At 42.7% G+C, this 23509-nt stretch overlaps 2 protein-coding genes across 5 annotated transcripts in view; one reads left to right on the forward strand and one right to left on the reverse strand.

Annotated features, from left to right (window-relative positions):
* Positions 1-23509, reverse strand: part of SLC17A2 (solute carrier family 17 member 2) — a 73949-nt gene that overhangs the window by 20370 nt on the left and 30070 nt on the right. The gene's annotated exons all lie outside the window — the stretch shown is intronic.
* Positions 4760-17936, forward strand: TRIM38 (tripartite motif containing 38). 2 transcript variants are annotated; one of them, XM_031435448.2, is made up of 8 exons: positions 4770-4912; positions 5071-5106; positions 6255-6808; positions 9235-9330; positions 11249-11479; positions 12486-12508; positions 12605-12717; positions 16686-17936. In XM_031435448.2, exons 3-8 carry the CDS (start codon positions 6401-6403, stop codon positions 17207-17209), a joined length of 1395 nt encoding a protein of 464 aa, XP_031291308.1. In that variant the 5' UTR covers positions 4770-4912; positions 5071-5106; positions 6255-6400; the 3' UTR covers positions 17210-17936. The 2 variants fall into 2 exon arrangements, with proteins under 2 accessions (XP_010978454.1, XP_031291308.1); XM_010980152.3 differs by lacking the exon at positions 5071-5106 and having other exon boundaries at positions 4760-4912.

Below are 23509 nucleotides of genomic sequence, written 5' to 3' on the forward strand. Positions count from 1 at the left end.
TTTGTTGAGTTTAATTGCTGTCTTTTAGGTTTCTATTCATAAAATTTGAAATTGTGGTGTGTAAACCAAATTTCAATGTTTTTACTTATCTTTCTTTCTCAGTCTCTCTCTTCTCTTCCCTCACTCTCCCCCTCAGCACTTACCTTGTACTCTCTAAAATGGTTTGTGTTACTTTTATCTGAGTTTTAAAATTCATGTTCTAAAACCATTCCAGGTCTTACCCAGAAGTGAGCACAGGGGCACACAGACAAATCCAGAAGAAGCCCTCAAGTTCTGGCTCAAGGAATGGGAAAGGGGTCTTCTAGCACTCAAAAAGAGAGGGGGTGATCCATATAACTTTTTCTTTTCTCTGTTCTCTCCCACCCTAGCCCTCAAGCAATCCCATAGCCAAAACTCTAAGTGAGGTGAAACTTCATCTCATGTCAGGGAAGCTGTGGTCTCAGAATGATGTAGTGAGTGTCCATTTCTTTTTTCTTTCTGTGTTCCCAGAAAAAGGTGCAGTCACAGGAGGAAAGCAGCAGAGCGCAGTAAATAAAGTCCCAGCTTTCCAGCCAAAGAGAGTCTCAAAGGGGAGCCTCAAGAAATGGAAAGTGCCAGGGAGATGAAGCAGGAGTGGCCTGGGAAAGCAATCTTATGAGATTGTTCGTGAACTCCGGGCAGTGTGTGCATGGATCTGACCTTAAACAGCATACTACAGAATTGAGAAATGAACTATGGTTACATTACCAACAAGGACCCTGACTGACCACTGGGTGGCACACGTGTGAGGCAAATCTGAACAGCACTGCAAAAGCCTTGAAAACTGAACTGGCCCACAGAAAGCTGATGGGAACATACAGCGTGAATCTAAGTTGATTGTTTTACTAAGGCAAAAATATTGACATTTCCAATAGGATTTAAATAATAACCAGGGCTTCATAAGATAATATTCAAAATGGCCAGGATACAAACCAAACGTACCAAGCATATGAAGAATCAGAAAAATGGCAATGTTTCACAGGGGAAAGGGCAATCAACAGATGCCAATATTTAAATGACACAGATGTTAGAATTTTCTGGCAAGACTTAAAGCAGCTATTTTAAAAATGCTCCAGCAAACAATTGCAAATCGTCTTGAAATAACTGGAAAAAATTTCTTCTAGCAAAGAAACAGAAGATGTAAAGAAGGACCAAATGGAAACTTTGGAACTGAAAAATACAATACCGCCTCTCCCCCCAAAAACTCACTGATTGGCTCAACGGCAGAATGCAGATGATGGAGGAAAGAGTCAGTGAATAGTTTGTGCTAATCTACCCTCAAGTTCAATCTGAACTAGAGAGAAAGGTTTTTTTTTGTTTTTTTTTTTTTAAATGGGCAGAGACTTGGGGCGGTTTGGGAACACTCTTGAAAAGTTCTGACATTAGCGTCATCAGAGTCTCAGAAGACAAAAAGTTGAACAGTGCAGAAATAAAATAGTTGAAGAAATATTGGTTGAAAACATCTCAAATACACTGAAAGGCATTAATGTATAGGCTCAAGAAGATCAGAAAACTCCAAATAGGATAAAACCAAAGAAATCCATGCCCATAATCAAACTACTGTAAGCTAAAAACCAAGAAATAATCTTGAAGTCTGCCAGAGGAAAACTTAGAAGGCAATAATGATTTGAAAGACTACATATTTTTATCAGAAAGCATAGAAGCCAGAAAGGAGTCACTCAATATTTTTCAAGTGCTGAAAGAAAAGAATTGTCAATGCAGAATTCCATATCCAGTAAATATATCCTTTAGGAATGAAGGTGAAATAAAGACTTTATCTGGTGAAGAAAAACTAGGACTTCACAGTCAGCAAACTTGCTCTAAAAGAATTGCTAAAGTTCCTCAGACAGAGGGAACTGACACCAGAAGGAAACCTGGACACCAGGAATGAAGAAAGAGCAACAAAAATAGTAAATTCCTAGGTAAAATAGTAGACAATTCTCCTCTTTAGTTCCTTAAAATTTGTTTGACATTGGAAACAAAGTTTGTAACATTGTTTGATGAGATTATCCATACATGTAGATGTAATGCAAAAGACAAAGACAACATAAATGAGGAAGGATAAAGGAATCTATATGGCAATAAGGTTTCTACACCCAAAATAGTAACATAAAGATTCTAAAAGTAATAAATGCAATACAGGAACTATGTATGTTCTTGGTCCTGAAACTTCACTGTGTTTATCTACTATGGACTATTTTTTAATGACCTTTGATCTTTTTACAAGAGTCTGTCATTCCTGGACTCCCTTCTTCCCCTAGTGAACTTCTACCTCTTCTTCAGAACATGGCTCAGAGGTTATCGCCTCTGTAAGAAGTATCCGGCTTCCGCCGGGAGTTGCATGTTTATTTTATTTCCTTTGTCAGCCTCAACATTTTTTCTTACTTTGTTACAACACTTAGAATATAATTAATTTTTTAAAAATAGTTTAACTTTCTGGGAAACTTTAAAGGGAATAAATTATTTTTTTAGTTGTTGTATCCTTAGGGTCTAGCCTAGTATTTTGCTGTAAAGAAGATGTTCAATAAGTACTCGCTTGTTGTGTGAATACATGAATACTTAAAAAAAAATGACTGTTAGGATATAATTGCCATTGTTAGCATGAATCATTTAAAATCATTCGTAAGAACCAGATTACACTTACGTTTCTTTAATATTGGTCAAAGAAGTAGTTATGCTTTCATAAAGGCAAAGCCATAGGGACATAAGCCACCAAAAATGCAAGAGTGCCATCTATTGGTGAACATGTAAACAGATAAGCCACCAAGAAGCCATGTAAAATATGTTTACTTTCAATAATGTGTCCCTTCTGTAGCTTGTATAAAACGTGAAAGAAAGATGGAAGCAGAATTGACAGATGTTGTATGATATTTTCCTGGAAAAGAGCTTATCCTAATAATTCATGCAAAATACAGTAATTTTTAAAGGCAAAAAAAACCCAACAAACCCATAAAACACTGCAACAAGAGACCCTATACAAGATTGAAAACGATTTCCACCTCTGCCCTTCTCTTCCCTTTGATCATCTGAAAAGTTTGTCCTCAAGATCACGTTTGTAGTGTGCTCTTATCAAACCTCTGTTAAGCCCCCCTTCCTAGAAGCCTAGTTCTCTTTCATTTTCAATTTTCTCCCCGTCCAAATCATTAATATATCCTACGGGTGGGAGAGAAACAGCTCTCTGGGAAAGCAGTAGCCACCATGGATTCTGGTATTTTCTGGTCCTGTTTGCCATGCTAACTTGCCTACCACCACCAACAGACACACACACCACAGACACACCCTATCACACATCTTACACAAACACAAACCATATATCACACTCTACATCCAGCACACCCTACCACACTCCCCACAACACACACTCGCTATAGTTCCTTGCTGGTAGCAGCAGCTTGTTTTCTTTTGGGCATTCATTAGCCTCCTTTTCCTGATCCTTTGACAGGACAAATTTGAGATGAGCTGTGCCTGTGTCCAGGGTCACATCCACAACAGTGAAATCCCTGGGAATCTGTATGGCATCACCCTCAGATCAGGGACTGGGTGCTCGTTCTTTCTCTTCTGTCTGTGTCCTGGTTGCCTCTGGAGTAGATCTGTCCTGCATTGTGTGCGGGACCTGCCACCACAGGATGTTTCTGGGTGACATGAGTCACCTGGAGGCAAAATGGCAGAGGGTTCCTTGAGCCCCCAGGAGGATGCAGTGCTGAAGATAGACTCCTATTTGGGTGGGAAGAGAGGAACTTGTTTCACAATTTTGCCTCCAGCCTGAGCTGCTGGACCAGCAGAACTGTGGCTGCACCTAATTCCTCCCGGGCTCCCTCTGCGGGTCAGTACCTGATCCACTGAGCTAGAGGCTCCCAGTTGGCCCCAGGCAGCTCTCAGAATCCAAATTTAACTTCTCCGGCCTGTGTCCTCAGCCTTCGTCCTGGCTCCCTTGGTTCACTGCAAATGTTTATTTCCTAAGCAAGCATTTATTGTGCCCTTATCATAAATACCTCTTACACATGTGGCAGGGTCTTATTTTGAGCTGTTATTTCCCATTAAATAGTAACTCTAACTTGGGTGGAGACAGTATTTTTGCTCTTATTTTGAACTAGTGAGACTGGAGTTGAGGCACGAAGAACTCAAGCCCAGACCCCACAGTCTTTCCCCAACAGGGCGCAGAGCAGAGTGACGGCCCCCAGGTTGAACATGGCTCCCAGCTGAGGCCACACTGCTGGACAGAGGCTCTCGTTTGCTGTCCTTGGTGGCTGACTCTAACCATTGGTAAGTATTTGAATCCTGCAGGGACACTGAGGAGGAAAATGAGACACAGCATCAGGACAGAGAAGGGGAGACAGGCTTGAGCAAGCTTTTTGATACCAGTGAGCCCCACTACTGTCACCAGCCCTTTTTGCACTGTACCCTTCAGAGCAGTTACAAAACAAGAAGTGACTAATAATAGCTAAACATAACATTGGCCAGAAAGGCTTATGAATCCCAAGAGAGTGGGCGGTAAAAGTAGAAAGATCTCAAGTCAGAGTCTGTGAACTCTGCAGACTTCCTGGTTTTAGATCTTCTGTGCTGGGGTCACAAAAGAGTTAATTGGGCTATGAATTTGCCTTTACTTTCATTGATGTAAAAGAAAATTATTTTTCCTATGGTCTCTCCTCCCTTTCAGGACAAGCTGAGTGCACAAGATACGGGCAACTTCACTGGTTTCCTCCCCACATCTTACAGGGCCCCGCCTCCCAGAGCAGTTTCACTTCTGAGTTTAGTCGCGTCTGAGTTAACTTCCTCACCCAGATCGCAGGAACTGGCAGCCGCGGAGGGATTAGCAGCGAATGTGACCGCTGTGGGTGAAGGAACAGCCCAGGTCCCGCTCTTCTGGGTGGAGGGCTAGGACCCGTGAACATATGTGAGCGTGCGGGGGTGGGTGCGGGGTGGGGGGGACCGGGGAGGGCCCGGGGCGGCGGGGGGTGGGCATTGTTTCCTGCTAACAGCCGCGCTGACTCTGAAAATGGTCAAGTCTTGACTTCCGAGCTCTCGCACCCTGTCTGCTTTCTCTTTCACCAGACTCCATGTCTAATCTCAGAGCATCCAGGATGTAAAGTGAGTGAAAGCCCCACACAGGCACCCCGGGCCTCAGAGGAGGGGAGGTCCTTCTCTCCACGGGCACAGCTTTCCTGGAGGGGAGGAGCCCAGTGTATCCCTTGGGCAAATAACTTGCCAAAGAATAGAAGTCTGCAGAAGAAGAGGCTCTAAGAGACGGCTCCTGTGTTAGAGGAACTACCCTCCCCAGTAACTTTAGTTGAATCACTGCTTTTGCTTCTGCCACTGTCTGTTCAAAGGAAAGGTCACTCTCTAAACTTCCTCCAGCCTTCACTGCCCTCCATGACGAGCACCTGGCAGTGGGAGAGCAGGGAACAGGCCTAGGGGGCCGACTCCTTGCTCCTGGTCACCCCTCTGCGGTCTCTGGTTGTCGGGTACTCACTGGTGGACACTACAGGGTCCAGCACAGAGGCCCGGTCTTCCCCATCTGCTTCCCACCTCCCCACATCGTGGGTTCTGCAAACTCCCTGTATTCCAGTCACCTCAGACTTCTCCTGAGAGACAAGTCCTGGTCTGGAGAGGAGACCATCACCTCGCTAAGCTCTCCAGGACCTCTGCTCTCCACAACCAAGCCCTTCTCGGGCTTTCCAGCCCTCTTTCCAATTCTCTTTCCCTCTGGTCAGGGAGGGCAAAAAGGACCGCCTTGTTCTTCTGGTTGTCTTGTTTACTTTCATTATCATCCGGGTTGGGTCTCCACTGGGGACTCTCTTGTTCTTTGTGGGGTGGGGGTTAGTTAGAATCAAATTTGATTGTTTCAGTCCTTCACAGACCACCCAATTACCTAGGTGTTACTACCAGTGACAGATACTTCTGGTACTAATTATCCGTGATGTTCATTAGACTAAGAAAGAGTTTGACAGCCCTTCACTGAGTTCTCTCTGTCTTGCTGCAGCTTTGGTGAGGAAGCCTGCCTGGTTTCTCTCTCTCTCAGTGCTTGGTCCAAGAAAACTTTCTGCAATGCTGAGGTGTTCTATATGTGGGCTCTTCTGTAGCCACCAGTCACCTGCAACTGAAATGTGGCTAATGGGTGTGAGAAACTAAACTTTAAATTCTATTTAATTGTAATTAAACTTGAGTAGCCACATATTCTACAACACAGCTACATTTTATGCATCTTCTAAATTCCAATTTCTTTCTTCTTTCTATAGAGAAGACCTCACGACCTGTGGAGGCCAGGGGCAGCCAGTACATTGCACAAAGGCTCAGGTGAAGTGAATTTCCATCACTGTTAGCAAAATTCTGGTGGCTTCATCTCTGCCTCTAGATCCGACATTGGAGCTTTTCAGGACAAGCCATGGCCTCATGCCCAGCCACCAAGATGAGGGAGGAAGCCACCTGCCCCATCTGCCTGCATCTGATGACTGAGCCGGTGAGCATCAACTGTGGACACAGCTACTGTCATTCGTGCATAGTGAGGTTTCTTCAGAATCTCTGCCAGATGCAACCATGGCTGGAGACGTTCTCCTGTCCCCAGTGTCGGATGTCATTTGGAATGTCGAGCCTCCGACCCAATAAGCAGCTGGGAAGCCTCATTGAAGCTATCAAGGAGATGGACTGTGAAATGTCATGTGAGAATCATGGAGAGAAGCTCCATCTGTTCTGCGAAGACGAGGGCCAGCTCATCTGCTGGCGCTGTGAGCGGGGACCGCAGCACAAAGGGCACGTCACAGCTCTTGTTGAAGATGCATGCCAAGGCTACAAGGTGAGTAGTGGGCCAGGGGGCTTTGGCAGGTACTGGGTCCCATGTTGCCTCCCCCTGTGAGACCTGAGACTCTTTAGCCTGAAACCCAAGATTAGGATCCTGAAATATAGCTTTCATCATGTCCTTCTTCTGAAAAGTGGTGTGTGATGGGTCCTCACTGAACCAAGTCCTGACAGTCTCTCTTGACTTTCAGCGAGATGGTCAGACTCTTATTCCTGTTCACTCTTGCTCTGATGAACCTCTCCTCGCTCTAGAATGCCACGTGCTCCAGTGCACACCTGCATGCTTTTTTCACTCATGCTGTGTGTGTAATTTGAGGAACCACCATGTGCAAGACCATGGGAGAAAGTCTGAAAACACAGGGTACAAAGACACGCTACCTTCTAGGTATCCTATAGTCTAGTAGGGAAGACAAACCAGCAAAAAGATTGCCTGGAGTGCCCTGGTTTGGATGGTGGAGCGGGACACCAAGGGCTGGGGAGTAGTAACTGAGGAATCTTCCCAAAAGTGACTCTTGAAGAACACATAACAATGAACCATACGTACGTGGAAAGGTATAGCTCAGGGGTAGAGGGCATGCCAAGATCCTGGGTTCAATCCCCAATACCTCCATTAATAAATAAATTAAAAAACAAACCTAATTACCACACTCCCCCCAAATGAACCATATATAGCAGTATGGAGAAGAGAGAGGGCACTCTAGACAGAGGGGCCCAGGTGTGCAGAGGCACAGCCACGGGAGCTGTGACCAGGCCAGGGGGTATGTCCAGGGAAGGTGGGTGATGTCATGGGAAATGGATTCTGGACCCAGAAGCTTGAAGTCAGCTCAGAGTCTAAATCCTAGCCCAGAGAAGTACTGGCCACTGGGGAGTTTTCATTTGCAGAGTGAAGGATCTGGTTGACACTGGAAAGAGCATTCTGTTACTGCTATAATGAAAGGACTATCAAGGAGTAAAATTCAGATTACTCCTCTAAGAAGGGGGAGAGGGAGCAGTTATAAGCCAGATTCAGGAAGGGGAGTGAGTGAAAGGATTTGGAAATGGTTGGTTATGGAGGATGAAAAGGAGGGAGAGGTTTGGGATAACTCCTAGGGCTCACTCAAGTGTGAAAGAAGGTGATGTTGGCTGTGGTGGAATGAAGGGGTGAGCATAGCCCTACTGCCTTATTCTTTCCCTGCCTTGCCCAGATTTGAGAAAACTGTTGTCCCCAGTGTCAGCTCCTCATTGCCTCCCCCACGAGGAGGAGGGAGGGTCTTCTATTAAGGTTCTGGGTTCTCCGTCAGGACATGTCAACACTGATCACCACTCAGAATGCAGCAGCTCTTCCTTAAACTCCATGGAGCAGCTAATAACTATAAGGGGGATAGTCCCATTGGAATTATTTTCCCACCAAGTAGTAAGCAAAGAGCAGCATTGGGTGGTGGTTCTAAGCCTCAGGAGTCGGTCTGCTTAGTTTGAAATCTTAGTCCTGCTACTTACTAGATGGGTAACCCTGAGCAAGTTTCAATAAATATGTCTTCAGGCCTTGGTTTCCCCAACCATCAATGGGGATAATAGTCGTTTCCTGCCTCGCCAGCACACAGGCCCGGGAGGTTGTTATCAGCTTTAAGGACATTAATACATGTAAAGCTTAGAATAGCACTTGGCACATAGCAAGGGCAACACAGTCCTTTGCTAACAGTTCCACAGAGCACTTTATTGAGGGCACTCGAGAATTAATGAGAGTATACTTACTGGGTTTAGGACAGGAGCCAATTCTTTTAATATTGACCACAGCTAGCAATTTGGTTCAGCTTAAACTTGCCGTCCATGAAAACGTGAGAAACTATTTTGAAAAATAACCTAAAAGCTCGATATGGATACTAAGTCATTTTTAAATGGCTTCAAAAGATATCAGAGCTCCCTTCCTCCATTAATTGTTTCTAGTAACTTCAGCTGGCATCTAGGTCTTTCCTTCCTGACTCACTATAATACATACTTAGGTCCCTGTGTGCCAAACACTCTGGCATTGTTTATGTTTGGTTCAGCACATTATTTTAGAAAATCTTTTTGGATGATTATTGTTTTGCATGCAATATTTCCCTGACTGTTAGTGGTAGATAGAGCGCAGACTCTGGGTCAGCAGATGAGTGGGGTCACAGCTCACCCACCTACCAGGTATAGCATCTTGGGCAAGTTATTTACCCCCTTCCTAAGCCTCAGCTTCTGTAGCATAGAAATGATGTTAAAAATCCTAACTGTTCAGGGTTCCCAAGGGGATCAGATATGCTGCCGCACATGAAGCCTGAAGCATGCTTCCTGGCAGTGTCAGGACTCAATACATATTAAATGTTATTCTAATAGTCTTGGAGGGCTGGCATGCCTCTTAGGTGCCCAGTGAAGAGTTGTTGAATTGAAAAGGCTTTATTCACCCTATTTTTCCTTTAGGAACAGCTCCAGAAAGCTGTGACAAAATTGAAGCAACTAGAAGAAGAATGTATGAACCTGAAGGTGTTCACGGCAAACCGAATAACAGAATGGAATGTAAGAGTTTGGGTTTATTGATCTCAAGCTGTTGTCCTTCCTAGAGTTTAGGCATAGGGGATTATTGGGCAACGCATAATGAATGGCTTATTCTCATCAAACCACGCCAAATAGATAAAACCCAAAGAAGAAGCCAGTATTTGTTTTTATGTCCCTCGTTGTCTACATCTATGAGAATTTATCTCCAACCCTTTCAACTTTTCAATAGTAATTGACTAGGATTCTAATACCTCAGTCAGTGGAAGCAAAATTGGTGTGCCTCTACATAGAGTCATTCTTGACTGGGTTTCAATTTTTAAATATCTCAAAATACCTTCATGGTTTGAAGGCCTGTTGAGCCTTGTTGCTTTGGTACATGTACCACAGGGCAGGGTGTAGCTCCCAGCCTTACAGGCTCAGAAACCAACCTTTGTGAGCACTAAGTAAACAGAATAGCTCCAGGTTAAGATAAATATTACTCAAGCTCATGAGGCTGATAAAGGAAATTGATTTGATTTATAGGAAGGATCAAAGTGCTCCAAGAAACTACACATTTACCACTGCAGATTCTAGGGTGTCTAAGACTATTTCCTTGGCTGACCAGCCTCCCATGATCAGAGATGCATTCCTTTATGGAAATATTTATGTAATCCATCATTTCACAGTCAAATCCCACAGACTGGTAGATATTTACCTCTTTTAGAGGTCTCTTCCAACCTTCCAACCTCTCTGCCCCAATCCTTTGTGTACGGTTGTTAAACTTGAAATCTTAGAGGACAGTCTTACTTCCCTCATTTCTGGGATCTTGGGCAGTGGGGAAGATCTTGATTATAACTAAGATATAGGGAAACCCCATCAATGACCCTTCTGCTACATCACGGTCATTGAAACACTTCATGAATCAAGAAAGCACTAACGGAAACTGCAATTCTGATCTCCTAAAATGAAAGCTGAGTCCCACAAGATGTATCATTTGGTTTCTGTCAGTCTTACACATAAGGATGAGTAAGTGCACCCTGGGTTGGTAGGTAAATATTTCACGGTTAACTATGACATAAAACCTGCTCCCCAGACCTCCCCCATGGACTCTCCTACTAGCCTGGTTACCTTAAATTCCAGTCTTGGTGACGTTCGTTACAAACTTTGGCTTCAAAAATTTTCCTCAGACCCAGAGATACCTTTTACGCCCCAAATAAAAACCCATTTTTATCTTTGTAACTGATAAAGTGTTTGACCTCAGCCCTGATTCCAGGGTTAAATTATCTACCACTCCCACCCCTCTCTCTTGCACCTTGGCTGAAGAAGGAAGTTGGTCGGGTGACTATAGAGAATTGTGACAACCTCTGCCACATCTGAGTACCTGCCTCCCAGGCCTGGCTCTGCAGCAGGGAATTTGGAACATTCTTCCAGCTCAAATGACTCATGGGAAAGTAATGTTATGGTAGCTGCATGAACTTTATTTTGTGTGTATACGTGCTAAAATATACATAACAAAATCAACTGTTTAACTGTTTGTGAACAGTTCAGTGACATTAAGTACCTTCCCAGTGTCATGCAACCATCACCACTATCCACCTCCAGAAGTTTGTCATTATCCTGAACTGAAACTCTGTACTCATTTAATAACTCTCCATTCCCTCCTCCTCCCAACTCCAAGTAACCACTATTCTACTTTCTGTCTGTATGAACTTGACTCTTCTGGGTAGCTCATAAAAGTGGCATCATAAGATATTCGTTCTTTTTTTTTTTTTTCTGGCTTATTTCACTTAGCATAATGTCTTCAAGATTCATCCATGTTGTAGTATGTATCAGAATTTCATTCCTTTTTAAGACTGAATAGCATTCCACTGTATCTCTATACTACATTTTGTTTACCAATTCATCCATCAATGGACATTTGGTTTGTTTCTACCTTTTGAGAACTCTTTCTTGACTCTAGGAGAAAATAGAGATTCAGAGACAAAAAATCCAGTCTGACTTTGAGAATCTCCAGAATTTTCTGCATGAGGAAGAGAAGTGTTATCTATGGAAACTGGAGAAAGAAAAAGAGCAGACTCTGAGGAGACTGAGAGACAATGAGGCCAACCTTGAACAGAAGAGCCATGAACTCAAGAGCCACATCCTGGAACTAGAGAAGAAAAGTCAGGGCTCAGCCCAGAAATTGCTGCAGGTAAGGCTATGCACTTGGAGAACAGAAAGAAGGTATTTGTTCCTGAACTTTTAGGAGGATGATGGTGAGGAAACGTGGGAAGACTGGCAAGGCCTGCCGGTTTCACTCAAGAGTGGCACATTAGTGTAGGGAATTTAAAGTAATGTTTCTTTTAGAGACACACCAATGTCTGCAAGGTGGCCTCCACTAATCTGAAGGGTGTCTTTTGGTGAATCAGAAAAATATTCCCCCACTGGGAGGATACAGTAGGTTCCTTGGCCAAAGGGGACCATGGGATAACTTTCACTACCATTTGCCTGTGTCCCATGTTCATGGAACCCTGTCAAACTGTCTTCTGAAATACTTCTCCAGATGACTGATGGGTGATAAAATAAGGCAGCCAAAATAGGTGATAACCTTCTTCCAATTTGACTGAGCCCTCCAAAGCTCTAAGATGGCCTGCTTTCAGCCGTGTGAAGGATACAGCCCAATAAGACAATCTACACCTGGAGCTGTTTATTCTAGTTCCCACTAACAGAACTGGAGGTTACACTGTAAGGTTGTAACATGACTGCTCCAACACAGTATGGTACATGCTGCCACCAGCTTCATGGCCCAGTGTCAGGGGCTATGCATGGATTCACCACTAAGGACCTTTGTGCTAAGTGATCTTTAACATGGGCTCACGCTGAAGGAAATCAAGTCACTGAAAGCAAGTCCTCCCAGAGGGAGCATGGCCAAAGCTCCTGGCCCTCTTCCTCAAGCAGCCCACAGGCAGGTGTGATTGCAGATGCTGCAGCTCCCTACAGATGTCAGCAAGGAAAATAATGGATAAACATCCTGATAGGCTGACTATCCCAGGGAGCTGGGATGGGAATCATTCTGTCTGGGTATCCATCAATATCTAAGGCCAGAGTCACTCTCTTTACTTCTTTAGAAGGAACGTTTAGAACGAACAGCCTCACATGGCAAGCTCCATGAAATACTGATGTTCCCACATTTACCTTTTGTCTTTGTTTCTCCATAGAATGTGAAAGACACTTTGAGCAGGTGAGTCCTATACAAATGCAGGAGGGAAGGGGTGTGGGTAGTTAGAACTGAATGGAAATTACCACTGAAGAAGTCTTTGACCTCTGCTTATTCTAGGAGTTGGGCTGTGAAGGTGGAAACACCAGAGATTCCCTCTTTAAACCTTCTAACTGTATGCAATGTTTCTGAGCTTTACTTTGATGTGAAGAAAATGTTAAGGAACTATCAAGGTATGTGAAGAATCCCTAAATACTATGGATAGAAGGGAACTTAAGTGGTAAACAAGCTCATCCCTGGGCAAGCCCACAGCCGGAGAGGTCATTCAGATATTTTCAGTGGAGCTGTCACACTCTCCCTTGTTAATTTGCTCCAGTGCTTAAACAGGGACATAGCATATTGATTATCCACGCAGACCCTTCAGATTCCTGCTCTCTCATTTATTGGCTGTGTCATTTCAGGCAAACAACCTCCTCAGTTTCCCCAGCTGATAAGTGAAAATATTAACAATTCCCACTTCACTGGGTTGCTGGGTTGTCATGAAAATTAAGTACATCAACATACGTAAAGTGCTTAGCACACTGTCTGGGACATAGTGTTTATTGTTAATATTTTGGTCAATTCTCAGAGCAATGCAAGAAAGTTAAGTGAATATTCTGGGCTATGGTTCAAATGTTTTTAGGGCCTTGACCCAGGTGACACAGATAGTAAATATTAGAACCACGATTAAAACCAAATTTTATCAGTCCCGAAGTCTGAGCTTCCTGCTTCCTTGATTCTCTTAATCTGTGCTTGCTACGGTTGCATAATCTCTTATCCACAACTACATAATTTGCAAAGTTATGAAAACTAAGGATTTTTAAAAAATTTGTTTTGCTGCAAAATTGGACCTAACCTAAAATTATTTGGTGACTGTATTAATTATCTATTGCTGCCAACAAATTTAGTGGCTTAAAACAACACATGTATATTATCACACGGGTTTTGTGGGTCAGAAGTCTGGGCACAGCTTAGTTGGGTCCTTTGCTTAGGGTCTCACAAAACTGCAAGTAAGGTGTTGGCCTGGCTGTGTTCTCATCTGGAGGCTAGACTGGGGCAGAATTCTCTTTCAAGCTCACTCAGATTCTTGGCAGAATTTCTTTCTTTATGGTTATGGGACTTAGGGCCCTGAGCTTCTAGAAGCCAACCCTCAGCTGCTCGCACATGGGCCTCCCAACATGGTCAATTATTTCTTCAAAGTGAGTTTAGGAGAGAGTCTCTAGAGCAAGTCTTCCAGAAAGATAGAGACTTATAGAATAAAATATAATCACAGGAGTCACATCCCATCATTTTTACCACATTCTGTTGGCCAGGAGCAATTCACAGGTCCTGCCCACACTCAAAGGGAAGGAACTGCATAAGGGTATGAACACCAACAGGCAAGATCATGGAAGGATCCCCTTATGTCTGGGTGACAACATGGCCAAACCTGAGCTGCACTGATATGAGACTATTTAAAGTCTTTATTTATCCCAATTAGTTTGAATATATGTTTTACTGCAGAAATATTGATGCATTTGATTACAAGAGACCATTAGACCCTGCTGGGGGTGGAAACGTAGATTATGTTTGCCTTTATAACATCAAAAATATTCTGAATTTCAAAACCTATTTGGCCCCAGGGGTTTCAGATAAGGATTATGGACCTGTATTCAGTTCTCCCTCAAGCTAATAAGAATAAACAGTAATAACACCAACTACTAAAAAATAGCAACTCTGTATTTGACCCTATACAGATGCCAGGGAGGACTTTAAGTCATGTCCAGATTTCAGTGAGTTGATTGGTCTACTTTTGTCTTTTATAGAAGGCATGACAACATGGTTCAAGTCAGTCTGTTTCTTAAATGGGCGTTTGATCTTCTTTTTGTTTCTAACCTAATTGTTTTGAGGTCAGAGAACATGGTCTGTGTGATACAGATTCATTGAAACTTGTTCAGCCTTACTTTCTGACTAATCTTTACTCAATCAGTACATATTCTATCTATACAGAGAAAAGTGCATGTTCTCTATAAATTGCTGGGCTTTATATATATCTAATAGACTGAGCATGCTGGGTTATTCATCTTCCATAGCTTCATATTTTTTTTTTGTCAGCCTAATCTATCAATTATGGAAAAAGAATGTTAAAATGTCTCGTAATGAGAGCTGTGAATTTCTCCTTGTAATTCTGTAATTTTTGGTTTGTATATTTTGAGGTTATATTATTAGTACATTCATGTTTAGAATTGTGATTTTTTTCTAGTGAATTGCACTTTTTTCTGTTGCATCCAACAGATGACCCATTTCATCTTAATAATACTTTGACTTAATATCTTTTGATATAATTATGACTACAACAGCTATATAACTATATTATCCATCCTTTAACTTTCAAACTTTCCATGTCTTTTTGTTACATGTGTCACTTACAAGCAATATGTAGATGGAATTTTAAGAATCTGATTGACATTTTTCTCTTTCAAATGGTTTAACCAACTTGCCAACATTTTAATTTCTTAGCTTGGGCTTTCCTGGCTCATTCAGGGGATATAAATTGAAGCCCCAGATTTTTGTGAGTCAGGCTCATGATAAGGACTCACTGAAGAGAATTTAATAAAGGGATCATTTACAAAGATGAGGATTTGGATAATCAACAAGGAACAGTGCTTGCAGACATAGTAAACAATCTTATGGTTACTGTGGGAAGGTGGGTGGGAAGGGATATATCTGGGAGTTTGAGATTTGCAAAGGTTAACAACTATATATAAAAATAGATTAAAAAACAAATTTCTTCTGTGTAGCACAGGAAACTGTATTCAATATCTTGTGGTAACCTTTAATGAAGAAGAGTATGTAAACAAATATATATATATATACATGCATGACTAGGACATTATGCTATGCACCAGAAATTGACACATTGTTACTGACTATACTTCTATAAGAAGGAAAAGAAGGGGAGGGGAGGGGAAGGGATGAGAGGGGAGAGGAGGGGAGGGAAGGGAAGGGAAGGGAAGGAAAGGTATAAGGAACAGTGAAGCAACCCAGGGCTAGGAATTGGTAGGGAGTAATCACCTCTCCAAGGCAGGGGGAGGGAGCTGTAACTATAGGAGAGTGTGACCAGAGGCAGAGGAATGCAGATCCTCCAAATCATAGCCAGTGGAGGGACTTGGGGTACTAAATACTCTGCTTCTTTTTGCCTCTGGTCTCCTCTAGTGCTTTCCACTGGCTTAACCAAACAGCAGTCAGAGGGATAGAAGCCTGGTTGATGTGTCCACAGGGGTTAGCCTTCCTGGACACAGGGCTGGGTGGAAAAAAGTGGAGAGTGATCTGGAGGGACTAATGGAAAACATGTAGCAGTAGAAATGTTTCTTAGTACTTGATTTCCTTTATTGATAGTAACACAATGGTTTGTTAATTCTCTTGCTAGAACACCCCATTGCCACTTTTCATTTTTAAAATTGCCTTGCTGGCCATTATCACACTTTATTTATTTATTTTTTGCCTTATTCAACTCTAATCAAATATTTTTCATATATATTGATCTTTCATGTATTACCTTATACTAATCCCTATGGAACATTATCTGAAGCAAGAAAGAAAGGCTTACACTTAAAAGTCATGGGACTAGGTGTGTGTCCTGAGGCCTGGGTCAAATTCTGGGCTTTCCAATGAAAAGCAATGACATTAGCTGTGTCATTTTCCTTCTCTGATCCTCAGTGTTGATGGTTATTAAGAAGAGATGGGGAAGGGCTCATTTCTGTTCAAATATTCCATGATTCCTGGAGGTCCTACATGGCCGAGGAGGGGCTTTGGGAAGGCAAGTTACCATGTGAACTTTTGGTTCTGGTCCCTGGCTTCTCTGAGTGACTTAGACAGTGATAATGTTGAAGAAGAAGAAGATGATGATGATGTCATTGTTATTACTACCACATATTAGGCACTTACAATATACCGGGAATTTTACCAAGCACTAAGCATACATTAGCACATTCAATCCTCCCCAACATTCTTGGTGACAGATATGTTTTCTACTTTATATTTAACAAAACAGAGGCTTAGAGAATGATTTGCTTAAGCTCACAACAGCTAGTAAGAAACAATGCTTGGATTTGAACACAAGCTGGTTTTATGTAAAACAAACTGTACTCTCAGCAACAAAATCATGTCTTTTCTTTTTCAGTCAGTGTGACTCTGGATCCGGATACAGCTCATGACGAACTAATTCTGTCTGAGGATCGGAGACAAGTGACTCGGGGATGCCCCCAGGAGAATCTTGCTATTTCTTCTAGAAGATTTAGAGCCTTACCCTGTATCCTGGGCTGTGAAAGTTTCACTTCAGGAAGATATTACTTTGAAGTGGATGTGGGAGAAGGGACTGGGTGGGATTTAGGAGTCTGTATGGAAAATGTGCAGAGGGACACTGACATGGTGTTGACACCTCAGGATGGATTCTGGGCCATCAGACTGTGCAGAAAGAAAGGCTATATAGCGCTTACCTCTCCCCTAACTTTCCTTCCACTGACGGAGCAGCCTCTGGTTGTGGGGATTTTTCTGGACTGTGAGGCCGGAGTCATATCTTTTTACAATATGACTACTGGCTCCCACATCTTTACCTTCCCGAAGGCTTCCTTCTCTGATACTCTCCGGCCTTTTTTCCAGGTCTATCAATATTCTCCTTTGTTCCTGCCTCCCGTAGATGAGTAAGGGAAGGAGCCAAGTCTCCTTCTTGATTTAACTAGCATAGAGGCTATAAATCCCATAAAGGCAAAAATTTGGTCTATTTTCTTCACTGCTATTTCCCTGAACAGTGCTGGGCTTTTAGTGGATACTTAATAAACCCTCATTGGATGAATGGCTACAATGACTGTAAAAATACCACAGATGGTCAGCATGATTGGGGGAAAGCAAGATAATAACAATAATCATGCTCTGTCCTCTCTGTCCCTTTTCAATAAGTTCAGAGCTTTGATTTCCAAGAGTGCTTGGGTGATCAGGAGAGTGACCCAGAGGTCAGGAGGTCTGAGTTCTCCCAGTATGTTTGAGGCCATTTAAACTCATGGGTGGGAAATGAGGGGGAAGCTGCAATTATGTCTGTCAACTGCAGAAAAGAGCAGGAAAATGAAAATGATGGTGACTCTTCTAACCACTGACATGTTGATTAATAATCTGAGCATAGCCCTGGATGATGTAGTAAGTGCAGATGGCAACCAGATCTGGTGAGCTCCACCTGGGCAATAACCAAGGAAAGTGTGAGAGAAGACTTAAAATTAGCTCACAGTGAGATGCTTCACATGGGAAGGGGATTCAGAGTAAAAATGAATTTTCATGGGAGATTCAGTCCTGGAAAAGAAGTTGATATTTTCTAGACTCTGCTAGAGCCAGCTATCTTGAAATATTTTAAAATCTCAATAAATAGTTATTGTTAGCTTGATTATTGGAATTCTTTATTATATTGCAGATATGATCAAACAAACCTTAACTACACATGAGTTTATTCTGAAAAGTACATTCCATGTCAAACCTAAATTATCATGACTGAGTTGCCTATGGTGGACATTGGTGAAATCAACCAAAACACAGCAACATTCACGATGACCCCAAAACGTCACAAAACTGCTAAATGTTATAATAACTTATAGTTGACACAAAAAATGATGTTTATTGATACTGAGGTTCTCTGACATCATCTCTCTCTAGGAATAGGGGAAATGAAGTAAAAGAGTTGTTTTTGGATGTCAGAGGCATGGTTGGGCCTCCATCTCTACTCAGCAGAAGACACAGAAGAGGTCATTCACCCACGCTTCCCAGCATCAGCCTTCTTTCATTCAGGCTGATAGAGGCTGGGTTGTAACTAGAAAGTGAAGGATAGCAGAAGAGACCACCCCCAAAAGACAACACTTTAGCATAAGAAAGCAATTGAGAAAAAACAGATACGAGAAAAGTTCTCTGCCCTCCTCCTGCTTGCCTAAAAGCAGGACATAAATTTGTAAAGGTATCTCCCTTCCCCTGGTAGAAAACCAAGAAAGATAGAAGCTAATTGTGGAGACAACTCTAGACCCTTATCAGCACAGAGATGGCCCTAGAAGAAGCCACATAAAAGATCTTGCTAAAACTAGCCCTTATTTACCATTACTTCCCCCCATATATTTGCCTTCCCACAATCTGCCACCTAAAAAGTCATTTTCCTTTGTCTTGTCACTTCTCCAAAAATCTACTGATCTTTTGTAAGATGCTATATCAGCCCAAGTTCTAACTACCTCTTTGAGTTCCTAATCTCTGAGCACTCACATGTGTATGCATGATGGTATGCATGATGCATATGTATCTGGGAAACATTTCCTGTTTCTCCTTTACTCTCTCACTACTACCATACTCACAATATTTCACTTTACTTCTGACAACAGATGTGTAGGGTTTTCCCCCCATGCCAAGCTGAGAGTCTTATAATTCAATTCAATTCTGACATTAATTCTGACATTGGAGTTAGAGTAGACCTACAGGTTAAGGGACTCACACCCACAAGATTATCCCCATCCTCTCACCCCCATCTCAGAAACCAGTTGTAAGTCCAGATTGTCACCTGTGCTTCTGACTGACTGACTGTAAACTGAAGGTTTCCGTGATCTCCTCTTTGGGTTTGATCATTTGTTAGAATAGCTCACAGAATTCTAAGAAACACTTTGTTTACTGGTCTATTATATAATGAAAGATATGATGAATGATTCAAATAAACAACCAAATGAAAAGATACATAGGATAAGGTACAGAGAGGTCCCTAGCTTGGGAACTTCTGTCCCCATGAAGTTGCAGTACACCACTCTCCCAGCACGTGGATGTGTTCCCCAACTCTGAAGCTCTTCAAACCCTATACCTTGGGGATTTTTATGGAAGTTTTATTACGTGGGCATGATCAACCATTAATTTAATCTCCAGCTCCTCCTCCATTCCTGAAGGATGGGGAGTGGGGATGAAAGTCCCAAGCTTCTAATCATGGCTTGGTCCTTCTGGTGATAAGCCCCATCCTGAAGCTATCCAGGAGTCCACCAAGAGTCACCTCACAAGAACAAGAGACATTCCTATTACCCAGGAAGTTCCAAGGGATTTAGGAGCTCTGTGCTACAAACCGGGGACAGAGGATCCTGGAAGTGCAGGAAATCCAGAAAGTCCAGGGCTGGTATAGTAACTTCACAAAATTGCCAGACCTTTCAGCAACCCACCTACCATCCCTAGGATCCAGCTGTCACACCTGCATTCCAAGCTGTAAGAGGGAGAAAGAGACAAAGAAGTAGGGCAAAGGGCACGAATACAAGAGCTGTACTTCACTGTAGCTTCTGAAAACCTACCACACAACCTTCTGCATGCATCACATTAGCCAGAGCTAATGCATCACATTAGTCCAAAGCCACACCTAGAGAGTCTGAGAAATGTCCTCTTTTCTCATGGTAGCCAGCTAAAAATCATTTATTCTCATATCAGTGTCTTAAGAATAGACCTTGGGATGGATGCCCAACAGTCACCTCCACACTCAGATATTATTTAAACTGTTCTAGTAAATGGATAAAAGGGAAAAAGCCTACAAACTCATTGATATAAAACCTTAACAAAGGTAACTGTCCCGACCCAACTCCCCACCACACACAGCCACTAAAGAAAATTAAATCTATTCTAATTGATGACTGTCTTGGTCAGTTTGGGCTGCTATAACTGAATACTATAAACTGGGTGACTTGAACAACAGAAATGTATTTTTCACAGTTCTGGGGGTTGGGAAGTCCAAGATCAAGGAGCTGGCTGATTGGGCTCCTGGTAAGAACCCTCCTCCTGGTTTGCACTGGATAAACCAGAGTCACTCTCAAGGTTTGGTATCTGGAAGGAGATAACATATGAAGGGAAATGCCATCCCAAAGTGGACCTTCCACGTGATCGCCAGTGCAGTCCTGGTCCTGCACGCCATAAGGACTAGCCGGTCAGGGATTCCTTTTGTGAGTTGCCTGGTGTACCTTTCCAATCTGTTTCTTGTTCTTACAGTCTTTGTTTCTTTGCTGGAGGAAACTAGAGTTGCCGTTCTATGTGGGAGACCATACATTATGATCTAAATTAGGCTATCAACTTTCAAAGAATTAGATTCCAATAAATTAAAATAAATCCTTAAGTATGTTGAAATATCTGATGATGCAGAATGTTTACATAATCCTTAGGAATTCATAGGAAATAGTAAACATGTAGCATCACAAGGTTACCCATTTCAAAAAGTAGAAACTGCACAGCATGGTGACTATAGTTAATAATACTATATTGCTCATTTGAAAGTTGCTAAGAAAGATCTTAAAAGTCCTCATTACAAGAAAAAAAATTAATCATGTATGGTGACAAATGTCAACTAGATTTATCGTGGTGATCATTTTGCAATATATACAAATATCAAATCATTATGTTTTACACCTGAAACTTAATATGTTATGTATCAACTATACCACAATAAAAAAAAAATTAGAAACCAAAAAAACCACAAAAAACCCCACCAAAAACCCGATGATGCAGAATGCCCTATAGGGCTTCTATGTTCAGAAAAACAAATTTAAATTTATTAGTTATTAGTGTTTTCTATTCATAGTTATACAATTGGGTGTATACTGTGGTCTCTTGAGCTTCTCCTTGTCCACCTTGATGAGGCAGTACATGAACTTGGGCAGCTTAGCTCTACTTTGTTAAAATTCTGAGCAAGATTTATCAGAGAGCTACACGGAGTGTGTGGCAGGGTCTCCCACACCCACCCAGCCCAGTGTCTCACATAACCAGTCTGGAAAACCCTCTGACAGGGGGCAGTCTCTGGGCAGCATGTGGCACTTATTTAGCCACAAAACAAAAGAAGATGGGCCCCCTGGCGCCCCTTCCTCATACCTTTTTAACATCCCCCCTCCCTTATTATTTGCATGATGTGTCAGGTATGTGTAGTGTATGTGGTGCTGCGACAGAGGACCAGAGACACAGGGCAGAGCAGAAATGAGAGACAGGTTGGCAATTGAGGGAGGCGGGGAAACAGACAGAGCAACTGACACAGAAGGAGTTTGTTCTCAGGTAAAGTCCACCATGGCCTAGAAGGCAGATTCTGGCCCCAGATCTTGCTGGGCTGGATGAATAATCTGTGCTTCTCACCTTCCGTATACAGTGGCCTTCTCTTTGGTCTGAGACAATACCAAGGTCATTTTGGCCCAAGAGCCTTGGGGCATACTGTGTCTAGGGTCAGAATAGTCTTTTTCATGTCTGATTTTTCTGAAGCTGGGTGAGCTCATTCTGATCACATTAACATCCCAGGGGGGAAACTTCAACCAAAGAGGGATTGGTGTGGATGGATAAAATCTCCAACCAAATGAGCTTTAGAGGAACAACTCTGAGACCCCGTCTACACAGTGCCTCAGAGGACATGCAGTGACATGGAAGCAAGTGCTCATAGTGGGAACCAGGGCAGAAATGCACCTGTCACTGCCTCTTCCACCTTCCCTGTCACGGCCTCCCTGTTCCAGCACCCTGCATTCGGGGGGTCACATCCTAGTAACCACCATCACCCACATGCAGGTCTCAACTTTTCAGAGACAGCAACCACTGCCAACTCCCCCTCTCGTCCTCTTTCTATATGTAAATGTGGAAATAGCTAAGGTACTAATGATTAAACTAATAGATATCTATTGGGGAATACTGAAAATATACTAAATTATACTCTCAGTTCAAAAGAATATTTACTGTGGTGGTAAATCTTCCCCACGTATATGTTTGATCTTGCTTTTTTCAGTGTGAGTTTCCCCCCATGGCATTAAAAGCTATGTTAATACGTAGTTTTAAATGACTACAGCAATTTCATAATCACATTCAGGCTGTTTCCTGCAATTATAACTCATGTCCAAATGAACATTATGGTACACAGGTAGGTCTTAATTTCTCTTATTTTCCTCAGGGTGGGTTTTTGAAAGAAAATTCCTGAGTCACAGCATGTGAACATTTATTTAAAATACTACTGGCATATTCTCTCTCTCCTTCCCTTTCCTCCAGTTCCTCTGCCTACCTCTTCTGTTTCCGTAACTCTCACTTGCCATCAGCCAACCCTTCCAGGAGCTGGGAATCTCAGGGGGACTTGGATAATGCGGAAAATTGTGGGCTGGGGAGTCAGAGGGGAGACTTTCTGAGACAGGAATGGAGGATGCTAAGCTTTGCAGGTGAAAACATCACTAGAGCCTAGACTTCCGTTTCCTTATGTAGGAAAGGGAGGGATATAAAAATGATTTAGAAAAAAGGAGGAGGGAGGGGAGAAGGCAAGGAGTTGGATGCACCTGGGATTTTGCTGCAGAAGCAAGGGTTGCTTCCCCTGAAGCAGGCAGAGCTGTCACTATCCTAGAAGACTAATTCATGGCTGTTCACCAAGCATATGTAGGTTTTGGTGAGTAGCAAAGCACCCCAAAACTTAGTTGCTTAAAACTGCTACCATTTACTCGCTTACAGTTCCATAGGTCAGCTGGTGGTTCTTGTAGCCAGGGCTGAACTCTGCTGCGCCTCCTCATCTATCTCTATCAACTGGAGAGTCGGCTGGTGCTGGGTGATATGGGACAGCCTCACCGACAAGCCTGGCAGTTGGCAGGCTGTTGCCTGGGGTGCCTTGTCCTCCAGCAGACAAGCTCAGCCTCTTTCACAACATGGGCATTTCAAGGTTGTGGGAGAACCAAGAGGGGGATAACTTGCAGTTTGCCAGGCTCTTTTCAAGCATCTGCTCTGGTCACATTTGTTAAATCACCTGGCCAAGCCCAGTTTCAAGGGGTAGAGAAATAAACTTCACCTCTTGATGGGAGGAGATAAAGTCACATTACAAAAGAGGGTACAAGCAGAAATGGGATGAGATGATTTTAGGACAACTTGTGAAATAGATTGTAAGAAACTTGCTGCTTAAGTTCCCTACATCTAAATTAAGGAGGGACGGAGATGCAGAGACATTCTGAGTCCCTAGCCCTCCGCAGA

The sequence above is a fragment of the Camelus dromedarius genome, chromosome 19, assembly GCF_036321535.1.
Source record: "Camelus dromedarius isolate mCamDro1 chromosome 19, mCamDro1.pat, whole genome shotgun sequence".
NCBI lineage: Eukaryota > Metazoa > Chordata > Mammalia > Artiodactyla > Camelidae > Camelus > Camelus dromedarius.